Genomic DNA, 21,632 nt, shown 5'->3' on the forward strand with positions numbered 1-21,632 from the left:
TTCAATGTTAAATTACCACTCAAACAATCAACCAAATTTCTTAATTCCCAAGGTTATCAAGTCTCTTCTCTAGTCTGATTGTATTCACATCATATGATCAAACTGATTGGGTTAACAATTGATTACAATCAAATTAAAATGATTTCACCTTAACAATAGTTTCATTGTACTTTTAATGATTAAGGACCATCATCACTACTGTAATTTCATCATTGCTTTTGAGACTCTTTTATTGTTTAAATTGTTTCAATTGTTCAATTAGTTTCTCAAGTATAACAATTAGGGGAGTCTTAGTGTACTAACAAGTATTAATAGTTAATACAATTACCAAATTAAATCACTCCCATTTCCTGGCCTAGTAGGCTTGCTATATATTCAATTGATTCTAATTGTGATTAAAATTGGTTACATTTGTTTTCCTTGTTTTATTTACCAAAACACTTTGGATATTGTTAAGTTACCATTTTGAAATTCATCTTAATTATTTCATATTCTCGACTTAAAATAGTTAATTGTGAACATGATTAACCTAACAGGTAAAGTTGCTCTAATTACTGGTTCGAGTGATGGTATTGGTGCTGCTACGGCCATTCTGTTTTCGTCTCTTGGTGCTAAGGTCGCGATCGTTGGTCGGACTCAAAGTAAATTGGATAAAGTTTCAAGTGAATGTCAATCTAAATCTCCTAATGGATTAAAACCAATTGTAATCCAAGCGGATTTCGAGAAAGATGAAGATGTAAAGAGGACTTTTGATGAGACAATTAAAGCTTATAATCAATTGGATATTCTGGTTAACAATGCTGGTGTCGTTTCTACCAAAGGATTTACTGATTGTGATTCTCTTGAGGATTATGATCGAGTGATGCAGATCAATGTTCGAGCAGTTATAATATTAACTCGATTGGCCAAAGATCATCTTGCTCAGGCTAAAGGGGCCATAGTTAATGTTTCGAGTATCGCCAGTCAAAAACCAGTAAGTTCCAATAATCTTACGAAATTAACTGAATTTAACTAAAAGCCGATTCTCTTTTTGTCTCATATTGATTTTTCTTCACCTATCATCAGCATGCTGTATTTTGGTCATATTGTATGTCGAAGTCATCGCTCGATATGTTCACTAAATCTATGGCTTCATTATTGGCACCCGAGATTCGAGTTAACTCCGTCAATCCTGGCCCAGTTCGAACCAATATACTTGATTTCTTCGGTAAAGGAGACGGCATTTGGGATGAAATGGTCAAGGAAACGGCTCTTAATTGTGTCGGAGAATCAGCGGATATCGCCAAGTTAATTGCTTTCCTTTCTTCTGATGCTTCCAAAAATATGACGGGTTCAATTGTCGTCTCTGATTCTGGCCTATTGGTTAACGATCCTCACAAAACGATGACTTTCAATTAGAACCAGAAAAATATCCACACTAATTAAGTTGGATTTTTCTTCAACATTCTAATGAGCTTCAAGCAATCAATTCCAATTTCGCTCTCGATTAGCTTCTTGTATCTTCAACATTAAACATTTTTAAGCTACTCAATGAAACCTTTACGTAATATAAATACTTTTTAATCACAAGAGGTAAACTTAGTAATGCGATAATTTCATTACAATTAACTCTATACATGTAGATTAACATTGGAAAGATGCTATTTATGAGAGGAAAAATGATCAGTTGATTTGATTGTTAACCAATTGATTGACATCCGATTTCTCTTGAGTTTTGACAGGATACAGTTTTATGGATAAAATTTCCTCGATTTGAGAAGGTAATTGGTACTCGAATGTAGTTGGTGTTGTGATGAGAATTGAAATTAGATTATGTGAACATGTTGAATTAACTGTTTTCTCTAAGTGAGTCAAGAATCAAATAAGAGGAAGAAAAGGAAATGCAAAGAGAAAAAATTCGATCAATTAAATATGAATATGAGAGAGAATGATGATTATAATTGATTCCGATCACGATATTTACAAGGCACTGATTAGTTTAAACCTTTGCTGCGGGTTTAAAGAAACTGGTAATCGAAACTTGGCCTTTCTTGGCTTGAGCCGCTTTCGATAACTTTTTAGGCTTGGGTTTTGTATCTTCTTCGTCGTCGTTTTCGGCCGTTTTCTGTTTTTTGGTTGGTTGTTTTTCGGTTTTTACTTTTTTCGACGTGATGTCGTTTTTATCGTTTCCATTCTCAGTCGATTCCGGTTTCGATTCCTCGACATTTTCTTCAACAGGTACTAATTTTTTCACAAATCGAACTTGAGTATAACCTTCATCGTCGACAAACTCTTCAGATATTGTTTTTGTTTCCATAGGTTTGGACTTTTTCCTCAGTTTTTTGACCGGTTTCACCTCTTCGGTTCTTCGGATTTATTACTTTCTATTGATGATCGAGCGACACTAGAATGATTGGAATTGTCACCATCATCTCCAGCCAAAATTCTTAAAGCCATGGCTTCTTCATCTTCATCCTCATCCGAATCATAAATTCGAACACGTTTACGCTTTTTACTTTTTTCTTTTTTAGACTTTCCTTTTACCTCTTCCATGAAGATGGCTTCATCTTCTGAATCATCTTCTTTTACTCGAGGTTTTTCATCTTCCGATAGAATCTTTTCTTCCGAAGATGATGGAGGTGAGACTGGACTTGGATCGACTTCCATTTCTTCCTCTTTTACACTTACAGGGGATTTCTCTTCTTCCTCCTCCTCAGAGAAAGGATCGGGTGTAGATTCCATGGAGAATCCTGAATCACCCGATGAATTGGTTTTTTCGCTCTTCGGAATTTTAGATCCAAAACCAGATAATTTACTTTGCTTTTTGTTACCATTACCACGTCGATTTGTTGTTCGCTTTGAGCTTTTGGTCTCTTTCTTAGTTTCGGTTTTATTTTCTTTTTCCTTTTCTTTTTCTTTTTTCTCTGTTTTCACTTCTGCTTTAACATCACCATTAGAACCATTGACTGTAACACCAGAGACCAAATTCAATCGTTCCAAACGATCTGGACGAAGTTGAATATTATCATTAACAATATAAGTTAACCTATGAAAATAAATAGAAAAAAATTACAATTGGTTGTTAATCTAAAGAGAATCGATAACTCAAGATCTTACTTTTGCTTCTTAAGAAAATCATCTCTATCTAGAAAATGCTCTTTCACATCGTCGCCATTACATGAAACGTTTTCTTCATCCTCATTTCTCAATGAAATGGAATTAACTTTACAACTAGAAATAGTCTCAAATCCTTTTTGATTTCATCCAATTCCTCGGCCTTGGCATATGTAAGCTTATGAACCTTAAAAACAGTATGAAAAGAAAACATCATTAAAGAAACATTGATAAAGCAAAGTCATATAATGGAAATACCTTGTAATCTTCAGTGGAATCCAGACCAGAACCAGACACGATATAAGTAACGACTAATTTAGAACTGTCCTTTTCCTTGAGTTCGGCAAGAAATTCATCAAAAATTCTATAAATAAAAAGAGAAAACCAGTCGTCAGTAAAAGCGTAGTAAGAAGACATAAGAGACAGTAGCACAAAGTGAATGATGTAATTACCTCCGAGCCTCAGAAACGTGAACATTCAAAGAATAACAAACATCACGAATTGAAACCTGTAAGGAAATAACAAAAGGTCAAATATTTGCGAAGATAAAATAAAAATAAAAAAGAAAAAACAATAAATAAAATGGAAGAAAATGATTAAAACAAGAAGAGAATGTGTTCAAATACTTACCGTTCTTTTCTGTGAGTAAACCAAATCCTTTAATTTATCAACATGAGACATTCTGATGATAAAACAGATAATCAAATAGAATTAAAACAAAGTGAGATGGAGAGGTAAAGGTTAACAGAGAAGTTTAAAAGAAACAATTAAAATTAATTAGTTTAAATACTAATTAAATTAGGGGAGAAAAGGTAGAAGATGATAAAAGCAGAAACAGAAATTGAATCATTAAGCCAACAATGAACAACAACAAATGTTGGCGCCACAAAAATCTAAGCCAATGATTAACAATCCAAAGGTAAGCGCCACATTTAATCATTTTACCAGAAAAACTGAATCAACGTAACAAACAATTAAATTCAATGGAGATATTTAAAAAGACAATCGAATCAAAATCAATAGAATCAAAAAAAGAACAATCAAATTAAATGGAAACAAAAAGGGAAAAAATCGAAAAAAAATTATTCCATTTAGAGAATTTAAACCAAATTCCAAAAAAGAAATGAGAAAACCGAAAAGAATAAATTCTCAAGATGACTTTGAATTTAATCTTTTCAATCAAGCGAAATACTCACATTAATTTAATTGTAGACAAGATTTTAATTAATTTAATTAACAAGAGCAAATATAACAATCACAATGGAAAAGGAAAAAATTAAGTGAACATTTTGTTTACTAAAAAAGTCGAAAAGAAATCCACTAGATGGCAGCACAATTTTCGGTTATTTTGGGTAAGGGAAATTCATTCATGTTGTTTATCATTTGTTACATTAGTTTGATTTGAAATGTGAATTAGATTGTTCCGTCTCTCTGTTTATTTCATTAATTGTTTCCATCGTAATTTAGATAAATTGCTTTGTCACCCATTCTGTAATTCACTGTTATATCAGCTTCTCACCCAAACAATTGGAATAATTTCATTGGAATAGAAAACGAAAAAAAAGACCAGAAAAACAATTGTTATTCTTTTTTGGTTTTTTTCTTTTCTCTCTTCAGTTTTCATTTTTGTTTTCTCTTCTTGTTTTCTCTTCTTCTTCTTCTCTCAACATCTTTTAATATTCTCTTCTTTTTTATTGGTTCTTGGTGGAGTAAAATAAAAAGAAGTAAAACTTGTGTGTTATTGAAAAAATATCCAGCTCTTTATCTCCAATATGATGTAAGCCTTAAAGTGTTATATTCTCCCCGCGACCCTCTTTTCTCTCTCTCTCTCCTCAATCTTTTCTCTCCTTTTTATTCTCTCCTATTCTCTCTCCTTTACTCCTCTTCTTTTCTCTTTTTTCTTCTTTTATTGAATGTTTTGTATTTTCTCATCGCTCAGAACATTCATTCCTTTTTATTCTTTCGTATCAGTTGACTCACATTCAGTTTTTCTGTTTTTTCCTTCTGTATTCTCTACACACTCATCTTTTTTTCCCTTCTTGTTCAGATTTTTCTTTCTATCTTTTCTCCTTCTCTGTCTATTTTCTGGTTTCTCTTTCTCTCTCCTTCTTTCTCTCCTGTTATCTAAAATGTTTTTCCTTGATTGTGATAATTATTGTGCGATTGTTTAACTTGTTGACTGATTTTGGATACACTTATTCAACACCAGACTATAATTTCTGTTTGTTTTCTTAACTTCTTCTCCTTTTAAAATCTCTGTTCGTTTCACTTTATATAAGTAAAATTAATCTGCTGATTACCAACAATAACAACAAACATCTCTACTCTTTTTCTCTTCTTAATCTCATCCTTTTCGTCTCATCTTTACCCTTGACAAATCAACGGTATTATTAACTAATTTATTTAAATTCTCTTCTGATTGTGTCACAGGCATCGGAGACCAATGTCGAGCCAATTTGCCACCACTAATAACAATACACCCGATTCATTATGGATGATTTGTCTCAATAAAATAATTACCAATGAGATTCCATTTAAAAATGTTTGCCTTCCCATGGAGATATGTAATAACCTTCTCGAGGTATGTAACTAGCTACTTCTTTCCATTAGATTGTGATACTTGTTTTGTTCTGTCCAAATTTCCTAAGAACATAAATAACCTTGGTTAATGGACAATGAACAAAAAACAACAACAACAACGAAGATATTTAACATTAAGCTAATTTACGTTTTACTTTTTCTCTTCTCTTTTATATTCTCTTGATGCAATCTCTATTCTAATTTACTTGGGGTTCTAATGGTCTTTCTTTCTCTCTCTCTCTCATTCACTAATCTATCATATGACTTTCCACTCTTCCGTGGCTTTACATCTGCTCATCACATTGTTATTCCTCTCACTATAATTCTCTCTCCATTCATCTAATTCTTCACCCATTCACTTTGGAATTTGTTATCCATCATTTACTACATGTTTTTGTCTCAGGCTTTCCGACATCAAAACGCCAACACGAATGACGGTGAACGAGTTGCTCGATTTCTATCACAATTTAAAGCTGGAACCTCACCTATCAGTGAAGCTCGTCTAGCTGATCTTCCCATTACCGATCAAGATTTATATTACATTTTATCGGAACACACGAATACTTTAAAGTATCTGGATATTGATAATTGTCAGAAGCTTTCTGATTCAGCTTTAATGTACATTCGTTACCTTCCAACACGAATTAATGCCAATAATTTGGATAAATTAGTTGTCACCGTCCGTGTAATTGAATCAAGAAACAAAGATACCTTTGATATCTTACTTGATAAAAGATATGAGAAAGGTGCGATAACATCTAACCTTGGTATGTGTGAGACGACCTATGTTGGAGTTAAAAACAATTTCATCTCCATTTTTGATGAAATGGGTGTGTTTGAGTACGGTTTTGACACTTTAAGACGTAAACTATCAAAAATGGCTGATGGTAGATCAATGATCAGAAAATATGCAACAACCACCTCATCATCAACATCATCTTCACCTTCATGTTCACCTTCTTCATTAACTAACAACAACAATAATAATAACAATCTAACAGTAAACAACAACACCTCATTCTCATCTTCATCATCAACTCCATCGTCTACCTCATCCTCACCATTTGAAAAATCTAATGACCTAATGGAATGTCTTGGAATACCTATGGGTAAAGAAACATCGGAACCTCTTGTCTCAGGCTATGATAGTCCAGTTTTCGAGGATTCTGACATAATTCGAGATCATATCAGGAAAGGAAAAAATGGACAAGATGTAATTCGTTACCTTGATTATAAAGCTTGGTGTAAATCCTCATTAGAAACATTAATCATTGGAAAATGCAATCAAATATTTCCAGACTCTGATCCCGACCTTGTTACTATCACAGAAAAGGTAAGCATCATAATTGTTAATTTCTCTTTCTACCTTTACTCATCATTCATGCTCAGGGTGGAAAATTTCACCAGGTACAGTCTCTCTCTCTCTCTCTCTCTCTCTCTCTCTCTCTCTCTCTCTCTCTCTCTCTCTCTCTCCATTACTATCTCGCTACTTCATATTATTATTGTTGTTATTTTTTGTTCTCTATAAGAACTAGTCTTCAAAATGTGTAATTAATTAGCGTATTATCATCTCATTATTTACTTTTAATAGGAAAAAAATGGATTAGACTTTATCCAGAAAATTTGAGCTTTATTTATATAATTGTTAAGTGGGTTCACTTTGGATCATAAGAATCAGCGGAAGTTAATAGAGAGTGAGACATAGATAAATAGAATATGAAAATTTGTTATTGTTATTTTTTCTGTTGAATTGATTGTTTTTCAATTTCCATGAGAGTTCATTCATATAACATGTTCATCCGAGGAAAAGAAACTCAATTTTAGAATGACAGCTTTTCAAATATACAATTTAATTCTTTCTTCTTCTATTAATGATGATTAATTCTGTTGGCGAAATAAAAAGTTCAGCTTAATTCAACTTTTTATAATCCCATTTACCTTAGAATAAAATATATAACAAACATCCAAATCTCGTCCTGGTAATTAAGTTGAAATCATGATGATTTTATTATTAGATTAGTAAAAATAGTAAACATTTAAAGTTACAATTTTGTAATTTTCAAGTAGAAATTATCAATGATTAGTAAAAAAAAGTTCAGAGAAATGAATTGGATAAAAACATGATTTTAATTACTGATCATTGTCTAAATAGTCACAATCAGAATTAATAGCTGTCATCATCAGTAGAAATTGATTGATTTTGATTAATTGCCAACTAAAATTTAGCCTAATCATTAAATCATCGATTCTCTCTATTGATGAACAATCAAGATTACTTCTCAACTTAATATTGGACAAGATTAAGTGAATGTAAGTGGTCAGTTTAAGATTATTATTAATAAACTTGATCCGTTTATCTGGTAAGATTATAATCAATTTCAAGTAATAATCACTTGAAGACAATTATAATCTGAAGAGTTAATAATTTTGTTGATCAACCCAATTTACCATTTATACATGATGATTATAATTTTAACAATTGATTATTTGGTTAATCAACAAAAAAGTGAGATAATCATAATCATAATAGAAAATGATAAAAGTTATTGTTTTTCTTTGACCAAATTCATTCACTACTGATAATCCATCATCATATCTTTTAGGTAAACATTTAACACTAGAAAAATATCTATGAAAATTAAACTAATCAGTTTTTCTCATTTTTTGTTATCATCCTGATTATCTCTGTAATAATTGGAATAGAGATACAGTGAGAGAGATATTTTTCAATATAACTAGAACTTTCTGTTTATCACTCTCTTTGATAGAGAGTAAAACTGAATACGAATGAATTAATATATCAAATGAGATTATCTGTCATAATGAATAACCTGAATTATCATTTTGAATGCATGTGGTTACGAGAGATCAGATTGAAAACATAAACATAGTGAAAGAGATTAAAGATAAGAATAGAAATCAAGTTTTTCGGATGAAATGTGAGATTTTGAGGGAGATTGAGAGAGATTGAAGATGAATGTCCATCTACCTTTTTCTAGTACATGTCGGGGACACCGCACTACTGACCTGTTTCCATCACCATACCCGTTATACCCTTTTCTCTCTCATACTCTCCATCATCCCATTCATTACTCTCATCCTTTTTTTTCATTTCTTCTTGACTTTCTAATCCAATAAGAAGCTTGATAACTTTGTTATTGATGATGATGATGATGAAAGTATAGCTATGACATTTTAAGCTGACTCTTTCTTGTCATTTTCATCTTGATTAGCTGTATTTTTTATCATTGATTTCACTACATGATGACTGTTTTTTTTGCTGTCACAATTTACTCACTTTTCTGGATTGATCATCTCTCTCAGTCATGAAAATATTGAGTCTTTTCCATCAAAGTTGATGAATTATTGATATGTGGATAATATCATTCTTTCAACATTTTCTGTCCAGTTTATTGTTTTTTGTTTATTCTAAACTTTTTCTTGTTTCGGAAGTTCAATTGTTGAAAGATTTACAGTTATCTTTTGACTCTTTCATCACCATTGTTTTCTCTCTCTCTCTCTCTGTTCAGTTGTCCAAATGATAATTTGTCCTAATTGTCCTACTTTTCTAATTTCATTGTTACTTTATTAGCTTTGTACAATTCTTTTTCTCATATAAATGATACTGTTCTTTATGAAGTCAGGGTAAAGTAAAGAGTTCTGTCTAGTTATCTGCCTGTTTCTTTTTTCCTTTCGAGAATTAATCTTCTTGTCGAGAGAAAATTCTAAATTAAGAGAACGTAGGAGTTCGTTCTTGGACATACTGCAAAATTTATCTTTCGATTCTCTTTCATTTTTCATCTTTCTTTCTCTACAATTTAACCCATTGCCTACTTTTCCCTCATCATGAAAAAAATTTTCTGAATTCTGAATCAGAATCTTTGTTTACTAAACCAGTTTCTCCTTTTCATTCAAGTTTCATGTTAATTGTTGCCATTGATTTTAACTGTTCTCTCTTTTTATTTTCATCATCACTTTTCTTTCATCTCATTTTCAAGCCAACTTTTTGTTTTCTGTCTCTCTTTTAAGCTTAAACTAACTTTAAACTTGACTTTTAATTGTTATTATTAGCATAATAATCCTCGCCCTGTTTTCTTTGTACTAATTTAAATTACTTTACTCATTCTCCCGTGATTTCATATTGATTAATAATGTCTCTCTCATCAGTTTCTCTTTCAATTGCTTTCTACATGTAGGCTTGAAATTGTCACTCAATTTCTAAATGAATTGAATTCTAGAATTGAGACTATGTTAGAATACCAATCAGCTAATCTCTTTGTATGTCACTTAATTATTTCAATTCGCTGATTGATATTTTGTAATAATTTCATTTTCTTCACCTCAAAATATCATCATTAGTTATATTTCCGTAACATAATTTTAAGAAAAAAAGATCAACTCAACTCTTGGTTTCAATTGTTAAGACATTGATTGAAGATGATGATTATCATCATTGCATATCTATCATAATCATCCTTCTGAGAGAGAAATTTACTCAGAGAAAGAGTAAGAGAGAGAGAGTAAATTCTTGTCTCTCTAGGCCTTGACCTAGTGTCTCCATTTTCTGTGAGAAAGTTACATGAAATAAGGAGATGAACATTTTCTCTGTCAATCAAGACATTTGAAGAAAAATTTAACTCATTAATTGTGTTAATTAATGCTAACGATCATATAGTATTCATGATATTAACTATCTCATTAATGAAAATCGATTTACTATTTTTTATTCATAATTCTCTTTCAAATCAGCTGATTGTAAATGGACATCTATTCATAAGCATGTACAGAGTTTCATTTCTTCCATTATAATATAATTGAATCAATGATGAATATTGATAGTGATTAACAAATTGTTCAATTTCTTTGAGTCAATTATATTGTAAATTTAACCTTGAATACGATTACAGTTGAATTATTTAGGGAAGACATTATCTAGACAACAGTTATATGTATGCTGTTTATTAGAAAGCGAGAATAAAAAAAAAATAATGTCACCAATTTGAAGAGCAAGAAAAAAAAATAATATGAATGAATGAAGCATTATAAATGTTTTCAGATTGAAATGTTCAAAGACGAAGAAAAATAAATCCATGAATTGTTGATTCTATTTCCATGTGTATATATCTTACGATTATTGATTTTCATTCGGTCAAGGTCTCATCTCTCTAATACTTACCTCAATAACTACATGATGATGTATAGAGTTTCGCTCAGACTCATTTTCATCATCATTCTCTCTCTCTTTCTCTCTCTTCTTTCCTTCCTTTCTCTTCTATTATGTTTTCTCCTTTACCTTTAATTTCAAAATTCTAACATTATCAAGGTCGATTTCATCATCACCATGGTTCCTCTTTCTCTTTCTCTGTCTCTGTCTCTGTCTCTTTCTTGTGTTTTCTAGTTTTATCTTTATCGATCCATATAATAGTTCTGATGATGCTACTGATGAAGTTCTAGGTCATGATATATATTTATAAACTCTTGCAATTACAATTGCAGCCTTGACCTAACAATCTTTACTAGTCACAGGCAATTTACCCCTTGTAAATATTATCATAAATTAATGATAATTTTAACAAAGAAAACGATAACCAAAATGAAGACAATTAAGTTTACATTGTTTTAGAATGATTTAAATATTTAATTGTGAAATGAATGATTGATTGTTTACCTATTTCCTTTTCTGATTCACGTAGAAATTATTTTAATATTAATTGTAATTTATAATCATTTCTGTTTTGTTTGTATGCATAAACAATTAATAATTATAATGAGTAATCTTGATGATGATTAACTTGACTCATGATTGTTTATCAATTGATGTTAATGTTTATTTATTTTTCTTTTACTCTCATTGATTGTTATCTAATTTAATTATTATTATTATTATCATTATTATCATTACAGAAACAACATCTTCTTAATCCTTATCTTCCTCTACAAGTTTTGGTTATCCATGAAGTTAACCCCTCTGGAAATCAACGTTATTTAGATACATTAATAACTCCAATGATGAATGAAACATTAACCTATCTGGATTTAAGTAATTGTAATTCAATTGGTGATGGTCAAGCTTTTACCTCGTTAAAAAATCTTAAAGTGTTGATACTGTACAATTGTCCACTCTCGCCTACCGCTTTAAAGAAAATTGCTCAGCTTAGAACTTTAAAATCATTGGATATCTCATCTTCAAATGATCGTCATGGACATTGTTTCAAGTCACCTGATGCTCAATTAGCTGAGTTAGTTACAGCGTTACCCAATCTCACCCATCTCGATATTTCTGGCACCAATTTAGCCGGTGAACGTAAGTTAATTAAGCCTCAAAAACCGGTGCTGATTGTGATCAATCAAAGCCCAATCAACCTTTCAAAATAAAATCAAATGGCTTATGGCAAAAATCAAATTATCTTCTTTTTTATTTTTCTTTTATTGAGAAAAAGTTAAATTAACCAAATTATATTGATAATTAACTGATTAAATTTTCTCTCTTTCATCCTAAACAGGAGCTGATTCCATTATTGGATTAGAAAGTCGTTACGAACGTCCATTAGAGTTCTTAGGATTGTACAATACTCAGTGTGATGCATCATTTAGACCAAGAATTCCAGCAATTAAAGTAGCCGGTGAATCAAATGAGGAGCAAATTTTGACCGCTTGTGAAGTTTATATGGACAGAATCGAACCACTGAGAAAAGCATTGAATGATCTTTTCCATACTTTCAGAATAGAGGTAAAAACAATAATTTTCCACAAGGATAAATGTTGATTATATTTCCATTTTTACCTCAACAACTCATCAAGATACAATGTTGTTGTTGTTATTGCTATTCATCATATCACTGTCTTAATCATTATTATCATCAACTACAACTCTATCCTCTCTCGATTTAACGTCAAAGATAAACAAGGAAGTAATTAAATTTTTATCCATAGTTTAGACTATGTCAACCTATCAATAGTTGATTTAATTAACTCCTTGAATGTTGGTCAAAAACACACTAGTTTAAATTGCATCAATCTTTTCAATTAACTCTTGATGGAATCTCCTGTCATCATCATTTCCAAAATTTTCATTCCATTTTCTTACCTTCTCATCTCGTCAATGATTATTAACCAATACTACAAGGAAACAAAATCTATTACAGATTAACACACTATCATCACATTTCCACTTTCTCTTCCTGTTTATTTCTTCTTGATACTTGTGAAGTTCTAGATGATGATGATGTTGGAAAGATTCCTAAATTCAAATATATGTTATCTTATAAAAGAAACCCTTTCTCTCTCTAGGTATTACACTTCCTTAACCTACTCTCTCTCTCTCTCTCTCTCTCTCTCTCTCTCTCTCTCTCTCTCTCTTCTATCATTTTCAATCATCCTTTCCTCTTAACGATTCGTGGTCTCATTTTTATCCTAGAAAAATGTAAAATTCATCATCCATCAGATGAATAATAATGTTTCCAATGTTACCATTTTGATTCTTTGTTTCCTATTCCTGGTTAACCCAAATTACCAATCAATAGAAATGATCAGATAATTAACCAATTCCAATCTGAATGTGAATTAAATTTTAACTTAAATTTGATTTTCCATTCTGATAAATGGATTAATCATTAATAGAATTTTGTTTTTGCTGATCATTAAATGATTAACAAAACCTTTCGATTCAGTCATTGCACAAACATTTTTCTTTAAATCAGCTCTCTATTTATAACCCATGTGAAAAAAAGACTTCTGTTTACTAATTAATGTAATTATTATGATAATCAAGCTTAACAACAAAAAAAGGTGATTTAAATGATTATCCATCTTAATTGAACAGTTAATTTTAATTCCTATGAATAACCTTGATAGCGATAACAATCATTATAAGCTTCAACATTGTGTCTTGTATTTAAAAAATGTTTCTTACTAATCACCAATTGAATTGATAATCTTTGTTAAAACCCAAATTTGTAATTGTAATTCTAATTATGATTAATATCTTTTCCCTTTTTTCTGTAATCAATTCAGAGTGAATTCCATGCTATCAACAGATCATTAAATGTGGTACTAACGGCAATGGCGAGGCATTTAAATGAAAAGCAAATACAAATCGCTGCATCAGCCTCATTGTTTTATATTGTAAAATCAGATGAAGCTAAAAACTACAGTTCACAAGTGAAAAGGTAAATCAATATCCAATTAAAATGGAAACTCAAATTACTCTATCATGACTATTACTATTATTATCTAAATGTTATTAATCACTATTTGATTTTTCTCTCTCTCTCATTTTTCTAGGCCAATTGTAACTAGACTATTAGATGCGATGCAACGTTATAAACATGACAATGTGGTATGTTAATCAACTACTCCCATTGTTGATAATAATCTTTGAAAGTTTCCCATTCATACTCAGTATGAAACTTTCTCCTTTAATTTTAAATATCTAATCTAATTCAATTCATTTTCTTATATTCAGATGCTACGCAATGGAAGCCTGACTTTGATTCACTTTAAATTACCTCAAGATGTTGTAAGTTGCTGGTGGTTTTTCAACTAGTTTCTTGCTGCTGTTTTTCTTGGATAGACTGTAGCTAATTGACCTTGAGGCATTGGCATGATCTTTTTTCCCCATGCAAAGATTGTCTCTGGAATAGCTCTGATTACAATCAAAACAGCAAAGAAATTATTTTTTAATCCGTTACACTAATTGAATAAGATTATTCATTCTGCTGAATTAATCCTGATGAAGTTTTCTAATTGCTAGAATGATGAATTTGTCTATTTTCTTTTTACATTCTTTGATTAATTGATATTCTTTTGATTGTAATTTGTTTTTTTCTCTCTCTCTCTTTTCTTTTTCCAGCTATTTGAGTATACACGAATGGTAGAGATTCTACTTTTAATTGTTATGAATGATGATGATGAATTTATTCAAAGATTGGGTAGGTTTTTGTCTATTTTTGTTCCCATGTGATATTTTATGTATCATGTGTTTGATTCTTGATAATCATTTGTTAATCATTATTTTGTTTTTCTTTGTCAATCAAATTTTTCCATCATCATTATCACCGCACCAGGTATCTATTTGTTAAACTCTTTGGCTTGTCATGTTGATGGTGAACAGAAAACACTGGTTGGAGATTTGGGAGCTATCGATAAATTGATTACTCTAATCGAATCAAGGTTAAATCGTGGAGTTTGTGATGAAGTAATGGAAATCGCCTGGAGTACAATGTGGAACGTTACAGGTACATCATAGAGAATCATGATTATTCACCTATGGTGATGATATTTTTCATTCGAAAAGTTTTAATCTTTGTTTTACTTTTTTCCCTCTCGATTTGTAATATCCATTTCAGATGAAAATCCAATCAACTGTCAACGATTTTTGGACAATCATGGAATGGACCTTTTTGTCAACTGTATGTCAACTTTCCCCGAACCACCAGGTAAATAACTCGATTGTAGATTTATTATTACTGATAAATTTGAGAGTTTAATAGATTTACTAACTTTTTTTTTCTCTTTTATATTTTATCAGAGCTTCTTCGTAATATGATGGGTCTATTGGGTAATGTTGCCGAATGTGAAGATCTTCGACCTCGACTAATGAGATCTGAGTACATTCAGAGGTTTAGTGAGCTTTTAATGAGTGAAAGTGATGGAATTGAAGTGAGCTACAACGCTGCTGGAATACTTTCTCAGCTTGGTAATAATCTTTTCATCATAATCATACTATTAATAATTTAATCGTCAACCTTGTTTATTAATTGTCTTTCCTTATTTTCCCTCATATCTTTTTCTATTCAGTTTCCGATGGACCTGATGTGTGGCATGCATACCTGCGTGAAGTTGTTGAACGTGATGTTGTACTATCGAGAATGGTAACAGCCATTGGCCGTTGGACAATCAATTCCAAGCGAAATATTAATTACAGGTTTGTTATTAATCTCTCTCATCTTAATTTTGCTCATCACTAATTAATTTAACCCACTTAATTGTATTACCTTTCTTTTCCTCTTTCTTCCCTTGCAGATCTTTTGAACCAATCCTACGTTTATTAAAGGCTAAAAATCCGGTTTATGAAGCTCAATATTGGGCAGTTTGGGCTTTAGCTAATCTCACCAGAGTTTATTGTAAGCACTAATATTAATCCACCTATGGAATTTATCTAATAATTTTCTTTTTCTTCCTCTTCATTTTTCGTTTTCTTTCTTTCTATCCACAGGTAATAAATATTGTCAATTACTGATCGATGATGGAGGAATTGAGATATTGCAGAACTTGTTGAATGATACAAATCTACCAACTCATGTTAGACAATTAGTTGTCCTTACACTTTACCAAGTTGACAAGTATGTTGATGTTTTTTTTGTACGATTTTCTTAAAACATGGTTACGATTTGTAAATTAAAACTCTAATTTCGATTTATTTTCTTTTTGTTTTCTTTTTGTTTTCTTTAGGTGGAAAATCTCAGGTCACTTAGATGGATTAGAAGATAGTTCTGACATTGAATGTGAAATGTGAAATGACTTTGAAAGGAGAGAAATGTTAATCGACAAGAACAAGAAAATGCAGAATTTTGCCAAAGTGCATTTTTTTCTGTGGCCCCTGTTTCTGTTGACAATTGATTGTCACAATCAACTTGACATTATTTTTATCTTTTGTCATTACAATTAACTGCTCCTTTAACCATTACACGCGTCAAATTTTGAACCTAAGAACCATTGGAACCCAAATCGTATTAGATTTATGTGAAATAGTAATTTCCTTACATGTCAATGTTTTTCTTTCTTTCTGTACTCCTCTCACTCTCTCACTCTTCCTCTATCTTCAATATAATTGTGCAAATTGAAATCCAATGTATATATTTGTATGAATACCTGTGTATACATTCAAAATCCTTATACATGGAAAAACTATCAAAGTTCAAGAATGATGTTGATCTTTATCAAACAAAACGATTCCAGAACATTAATCCAAATACTTTTTATCGACATCTACACAAATCCATCGGAACTTTAAAAGATAAATATTCATTTTAAGATAACCCAAATGTACCTGATCTTGAATTACCTTTGGATTAGGAAAACATCAATTTCAAGAATACAAATTGATCGCTCAAATTTGAAAAGAAAAGTAATCCTTGTCCATTGACTATTAACATGAAGCCCAATCCACAAACAATCAGTAGCATCATCAACAATTAACAAAACATTATCAGAATGAAGAAAAGGCAACAACAACAATGAGGAAAACAAAAGGACTCCAGTTAATAATAATTAAAGAAACTAAAATCTAATCAAGAGCAACATTCATCATGCAGATTATCAGATTATTTTTGTTCCTTATATATATTGAGCTAACACGAAGCCATCATCATCATCATCATCATCATCGTCATGATCATAATTATCACCACCATTAACAGAGATTAACTATCAATAGTTAAACGATCACTATTATTATCATTATATTACTACAACTAAAATTACACGAAATTATTTTGAAAGCAACAAAAAATTGAATGAACAAGAATAACTATAAATATATATTAATATTATCATCATCATAATCGTCATCGCCAACGTCTCAACAATTTGGACAATCTCTTCCCTGGATACACAATTAAGTGTGATAACATGATGATAAACAAAAAGGATAATTATTTTTCATCATATCTGTCATCCTAATCATCATCTGAATAACTAATCACTTCAATAACTTGGCTGAATCATAATCAACAACAACAACACCACACACACAATGGCTTAACAAATCAACATATATATTCACAAACCAATAATTATACACAATAATATAAATATTGTTCAATAATCTTAATCATCGTCAATCTGATCATCATCACCTTACCTGGAAAACTTCATCTCTCTCTCTCACCTTTTATCTTCCTCTCCATAAATGTTATTATTATTACATTTTGATCTCAGAGTTGAAAATGAATATTTTTGTTTCGTGCTTGTATTAATATTTTTTTTTCCTCTCTCTCTCCTGTAAATATCAATAAGAATACAAAAACAAAGGCTAAATAATGACAAGTTCAATTCGTTAGCAGAATTTACTATTAAATAATAATAATAATTATTCATGTTCATTAAACAATCTAATCAATTTAATTGGTTCACTATGAAAATCTTATTTGATTATTTTCTCGTCTCTCGGTCAACCCAATTTACTTTTGTCACTTTAATCATTTACTAAATCAATTATTATGATTCACCTTCTAATTGGTTATTAACATGATTATTATCTTTATTATATTCTAATTGTTGTTAATTGTTAAAGGTCATAGTGATTTAGTTGATGATTATTATCGTAATTAACTTTTCCTTGATAATTGTGTATAAATCTTGGTGATAATTATTGTTAATCATTGAAAATGAGTTACAATGGTTAATTTTTGTTGTTTTCATCAGTTTGATTGTTGATTAATTGTTATTATTTTAATATTCATTTTTTAGTCAAGGTTTTTGTTTTAATTGTTTTCAATTTACAATTGAATTAAAAAACGAATAATTATCAATAATAATTTACAATTAGATTGATTCTTTTAGTGTCAATTGTGATTATTATTAGTTGGTTAAGAGTTTATAGTTTGACAATTTACAATGATTAAGTTTTAATTGATACTTATTTATATATGAAAGTTAATTGTTAACAATTAATATCTTTTCAAGAGCATTGGATTAATGGAGGAGAGAAAATTTCAAATCTTAATGAATTAAATTTAGAATCAATTTCAATTTAAATCATTCCAATTGATGATTATTGGATTTTTAGATGGAACCAAATTTGTTGAATCTAAATTGTTGATCTTATTTGATTCAGTTGACTGTTGATTTGAGAAAATTTGGTTAATTGGTTTTGATGTTGATTCGCAATTAACTGGACGTTTTTCTATCCTCATCTCGTTTGATTGGTCAACTTTTTTCTCTGAAATTCTAATATTTACATGGTCACTTTTCTTGACCTCTTCAACTTTCACCTTCTTCTCTTGGTCAATTTTTCTCTTACTTTTAACCTTTTTCTCTCCATCATCTTGTTCCCTCTCCTTAATCATCTCCTTGATCCTTTGCTCTTTCTCTTTCTTCTGTTGTTTGAGAATATTTTTCCTTCGTTTTATCATTTCCTTTTCCGCTTTTTTCTCACTTTTTCGTCGTTTCTCCGATTCCGTATCACTGCAAAGTAAATAGAAAAAGAAACAAATACAAAAACAATCCTGCCAATTGACCTCAGGAACCTCAGGTCGCCATTTTGACCTTGATTTTCGCGATGATGTCGATGAGTTGATCACCGGAATACAAGGTGAATCTTTTGTACTTCTACTCGTTGTTGTTGATTGGCACAAATTGTTCACTTGATTAGTCCCAGATCGTTGATCATTTAGATGATCCATTTAATCAAAAATAGAAAAAAAGAAAACACCAAAAATAATGAAATCAACAAGATAAACAATTAAGAAAAACAAGTTAAACAATTTCGATTAACTGATGTTCACAATTAAGGGTAACATAATAATAACCATCGCTAATTGTTAACAATTTATCATTCTCATTCTTTCATATTCTAACTAATTGTGATCAATGTTGATCAAACGTTCCACTAATTATCATCTTAACTTTCGTTATATTTTTTTTCATTAGTTTCTTTCTCTCTCTCTCTCTCGTTTTATTTATTTACTTCTCCCACTAACTACTGATTTTCTTGATTAAATATATACTATTAGTAGTAATTAATTACGCTAGATCATCATCATCATCGTCATTAGCAACTTTTAATACCCTAATAGTATTAGAGTGAGATGAGAAATCAAATATAACGATAACTTGTCAATTATAATCAATCCCATCATCAAGGTGAGATTATAATTGTTGTTAAGATGATTTTATTTACTTATTAACTACTGAACCTCAAACAAAAGTCTAATAAAAATTAGTTTAATCATCGCAATTTAGGTTAATTTAGGTTTACAGATTGATTTGGAATTGATTGAAATCGATCAATGTGATAATCAATACTTTAATTGTACTTGTAGGTTGAAGTTAGTGTTTAATTGTTTGTCTAATTTTGACCATAAGAAATTGACTAATCAGCTAATTCGGAGGTTTAGTTAATTGTTGCTGTTTCTGTTTAATTGTTATTTTTAACATTGTTATTAACGGAATTATTCATTGAACTTGAATTAACAATTAGTTGGTAAAATCTATATAATTTAAATATCTAATTGTTGGTTAAGAGAAAAGAGAAACTTTTTCATTTTAATTTCTTGTGATTAAGTTAATTAAAGATTAACTTGAGAGGATAATCCAACTCTTAGCAATTAGATTTTATTATTTTTCCTTTTTTTTCTCATAATCATAATCAGTTGATTACTTGTCACTCAATCGTTAATGTTTCTAATTGTTGGACCGATAGAAACCATTAGTTTACAATTAAATCATTTCCAATTTTCATCTTGTCAATGTAATAACGATTAATCAGTTAACTGGGATTTTCTCAGGTAAATTAATCCTCATTAAAAGTTAATCCCAAAGTTGATTGTGATAATTTAGTGATTTCATTGTGATAACAAGTCGTACACACTTGATGATTAATGGAAAGTGCTATAATTAATTAGTGATGTTTGATGAGGCCGATTAACTTTACCATCTTATTGAAAAAAAAACATCAACATCAAAAATTGATCACAATTAAAGTGAAAATAATCAATTAACTGTCAATATTAATGGTCGTTCATTGGTCAATCACTTTCACCATTTTTGAATCGATTCAAATTGATTTGATTACCTCCTGAAAATAGACCAACAATTTAAATAAACATTTGATTAGATTTTCAATCAGGTACGAAATAATTGCTAAATTGTCTCAAATTAACAGCCATGATCAGAAAAGAGTAACAATTTACTTATTATTTCTTGTATAAATACTGACCATTAAGTTTGATCATCTTTTAGTTTTGATTAACTTTGATTCTTACACTTAATCATTCATAATGGTAAGTTATTAATCCATTAATCAATTGATTGTGATCACATTGATTTTTTGTACTTGATCATCCAAATGGTTAATTGTTTTCTTTTATTAATACTTTACGATTCCAATAGGTTAGATTATCTTGGATTGGTTTTATTTCCTCTTTAATTGTGATTAGTGTTCTGATCAACGGGATACATGGAGACAATTTAAACACCAACAGCAACAGTGATGATTTATCATCAACAATCGAGTCTAAATCATCAGATAATCAGGAAGATGTCAGATTTTCACAATTGGAAGATATTTCTAAACATCGACAATTACACCCGAGTGAAATTTTCAACGTCTATTTGGTACAAAAGGCCGATGGACGAAGAGAATTGTGTTTCCCGTTAAATTTTACCGATTCTTTTGCCTCTCTTGCCGATAAATATTTACTCGAGAACAATTTATCGCCCGAGGCCAAACCATCGCCCGTTCCAACACCTTCATCTTTATCACCAATTCCAACGGAAACAATTGAAATCACCTCGAGAAAGAGACGATCAATTACCTGGGCATTCAGGAGACTTCTCATATTAAAACGTAAAGTAATCAATACACTTCTATTCCTCTTATAGTTAACCAATTTTCAACAATTAAACTGTAAACTAAATTGTTACAAAATCGTATTAAAAACCAAACACAAAAACCCAAACAGACAATAGTCAATTCAAAGTTTCAATCGCTTATAAAATCCAAACACGAACGCAATTAATGATAACATTAATTATTGAGAAATTTTCACAAACCAATTGTACAATAATCTTCAATTTAATTGCTAGTTAAACAAAAACTTTTAATTGATCAACTGATTAATCAGTTGATTCATTTTTGGAGCTTCGGTTTCCATGGTAACATGAATCATATGTTTTCTGACTCATTTTTTGTTCAATTTTATTGGAAATTTGAAAATAAATTGTTTTCTTAATTG

At 30.3% G+C, this 21,632-nt stretch overlaps 4 protein-coding genes across 5 annotated transcripts; 3 read left to right on the forward strand and 1 right to left on the reverse strand.

Annotated features, from left to right (window-relative positions):
• The first annotated feature begins 134 nt into the window (after window positions 1-134).
• On the forward strand, window positions 135-1,536 carry LOC128390395 (L-xylulose reductase-like). The gene is made up of 2 exons (XM_053350105.1): window positions 135-973; window positions 1,066-1,536. The coding sequence occupies exons 1-2, from the start codon at window positions 521-523 to the stop codon at window positions 1,396-1,398; spliced, it is 786 nt and encodes a 261-aa protein (XP_053206080.1). The 5' UTR covers window positions 135-520; the 3' UTR covers window positions 1,399-1,536.
• Window positions 1,537-1,538: 2 nt separating this feature from the next.
• Window positions 1,539-4,052, reverse strand: LOC128390402 (uncharacterized protein DDB_G0283697-like). Its single transcript, XM_053350110.1, is given in 7 exon segments — window positions 1,539-2,337; window positions 2,406-3,025; window positions 3,097-3,229; window positions 3,232-3,280; window positions 3,352-3,457; window positions 3,546-3,601; window positions 3,724-4,052. Coding segments are annotated over 7 exon segments (1,374 nt in total). The 5' UTR covers window positions 3,775-4,052; the 3' UTR covers window positions 1,539-1,978.
• Window positions 4,053-4,468: 416 nt separating this feature from the next.
• Window positions 4,469-17,816, forward strand: LOC128390392 (protein zer-1 homolog). 2 transcript variants are annotated; one of them, XM_053350101.1, is made up of 16 exons: window positions 4,469-4,870; window positions 5,524-5,674; window positions 6,077-7,006; window positions 11,578-11,977; window positions 12,177-12,403; window positions 13,687-13,841; window positions 13,957-14,011; window positions 14,138-14,191; window positions 14,525-14,603; window positions 14,739-14,909; window positions 15,021-15,110; window positions 15,203-15,370; window positions 15,472-15,598; window positions 15,697-15,797; window positions 15,890-16,016; window positions 16,126-17,816. In XM_053350101.1, the coding sequence occupies exons 1-16, from the start codon at window positions 4,866-4,868 to the stop codon at window positions 16,187-16,189; spliced, it is 2,904 nt and encodes a 967-aa protein (XP_053206076.1). In that variant the 5' UTR covers window positions 4,469-4,865; the 3' UTR covers window positions 16,190-17,816. The 2 variants fall into 2 exon arrangements, with proteins under 2 accessions (XP_053206076.1, XP_053206077.1); XM_053350102.1 differs by lacking the exon at window positions 4,469-4,870 and adding an exon at window positions 4,990-5,351.
• Window positions 17,817-19,852: 2,036 nt separating this feature from the next.
• On the forward strand, window positions 19,853-21,494 carry LOC128390398 (uncharacterized). Its single transcript, XM_053350107.1, has 2 exons — window positions 19,853-20,678; window positions 20,788-21,494. The coding sequence occupies exons 1-2, from the start codon at window positions 20,676-20,678 to the stop codon at window positions 21,277-21,279; spliced, it is 495 nt and encodes a 164-aa protein (XP_053206082.1). The 5' UTR covers window positions 19,853-20,675; the 3' UTR covers window positions 21,280-21,494.
• Window positions 21,495-21,632: the final 138 nt, after the last annotated feature.

Source organism: Panonychus citri, unplaced genomic scaffold (assembly GCF_014898815.1).
Source record: "Panonychus citri isolate SS breed McGregor unplaced genomic scaffold, ASM1489881v1 Contig00119, whole genome shotgun sequence".
Classification (NCBI taxonomy): Eukaryota; Metazoa; Arthropoda; class Arachnida; order Trombidiformes; family Tetranychidae; genus Panonychus; species Panonychus citri.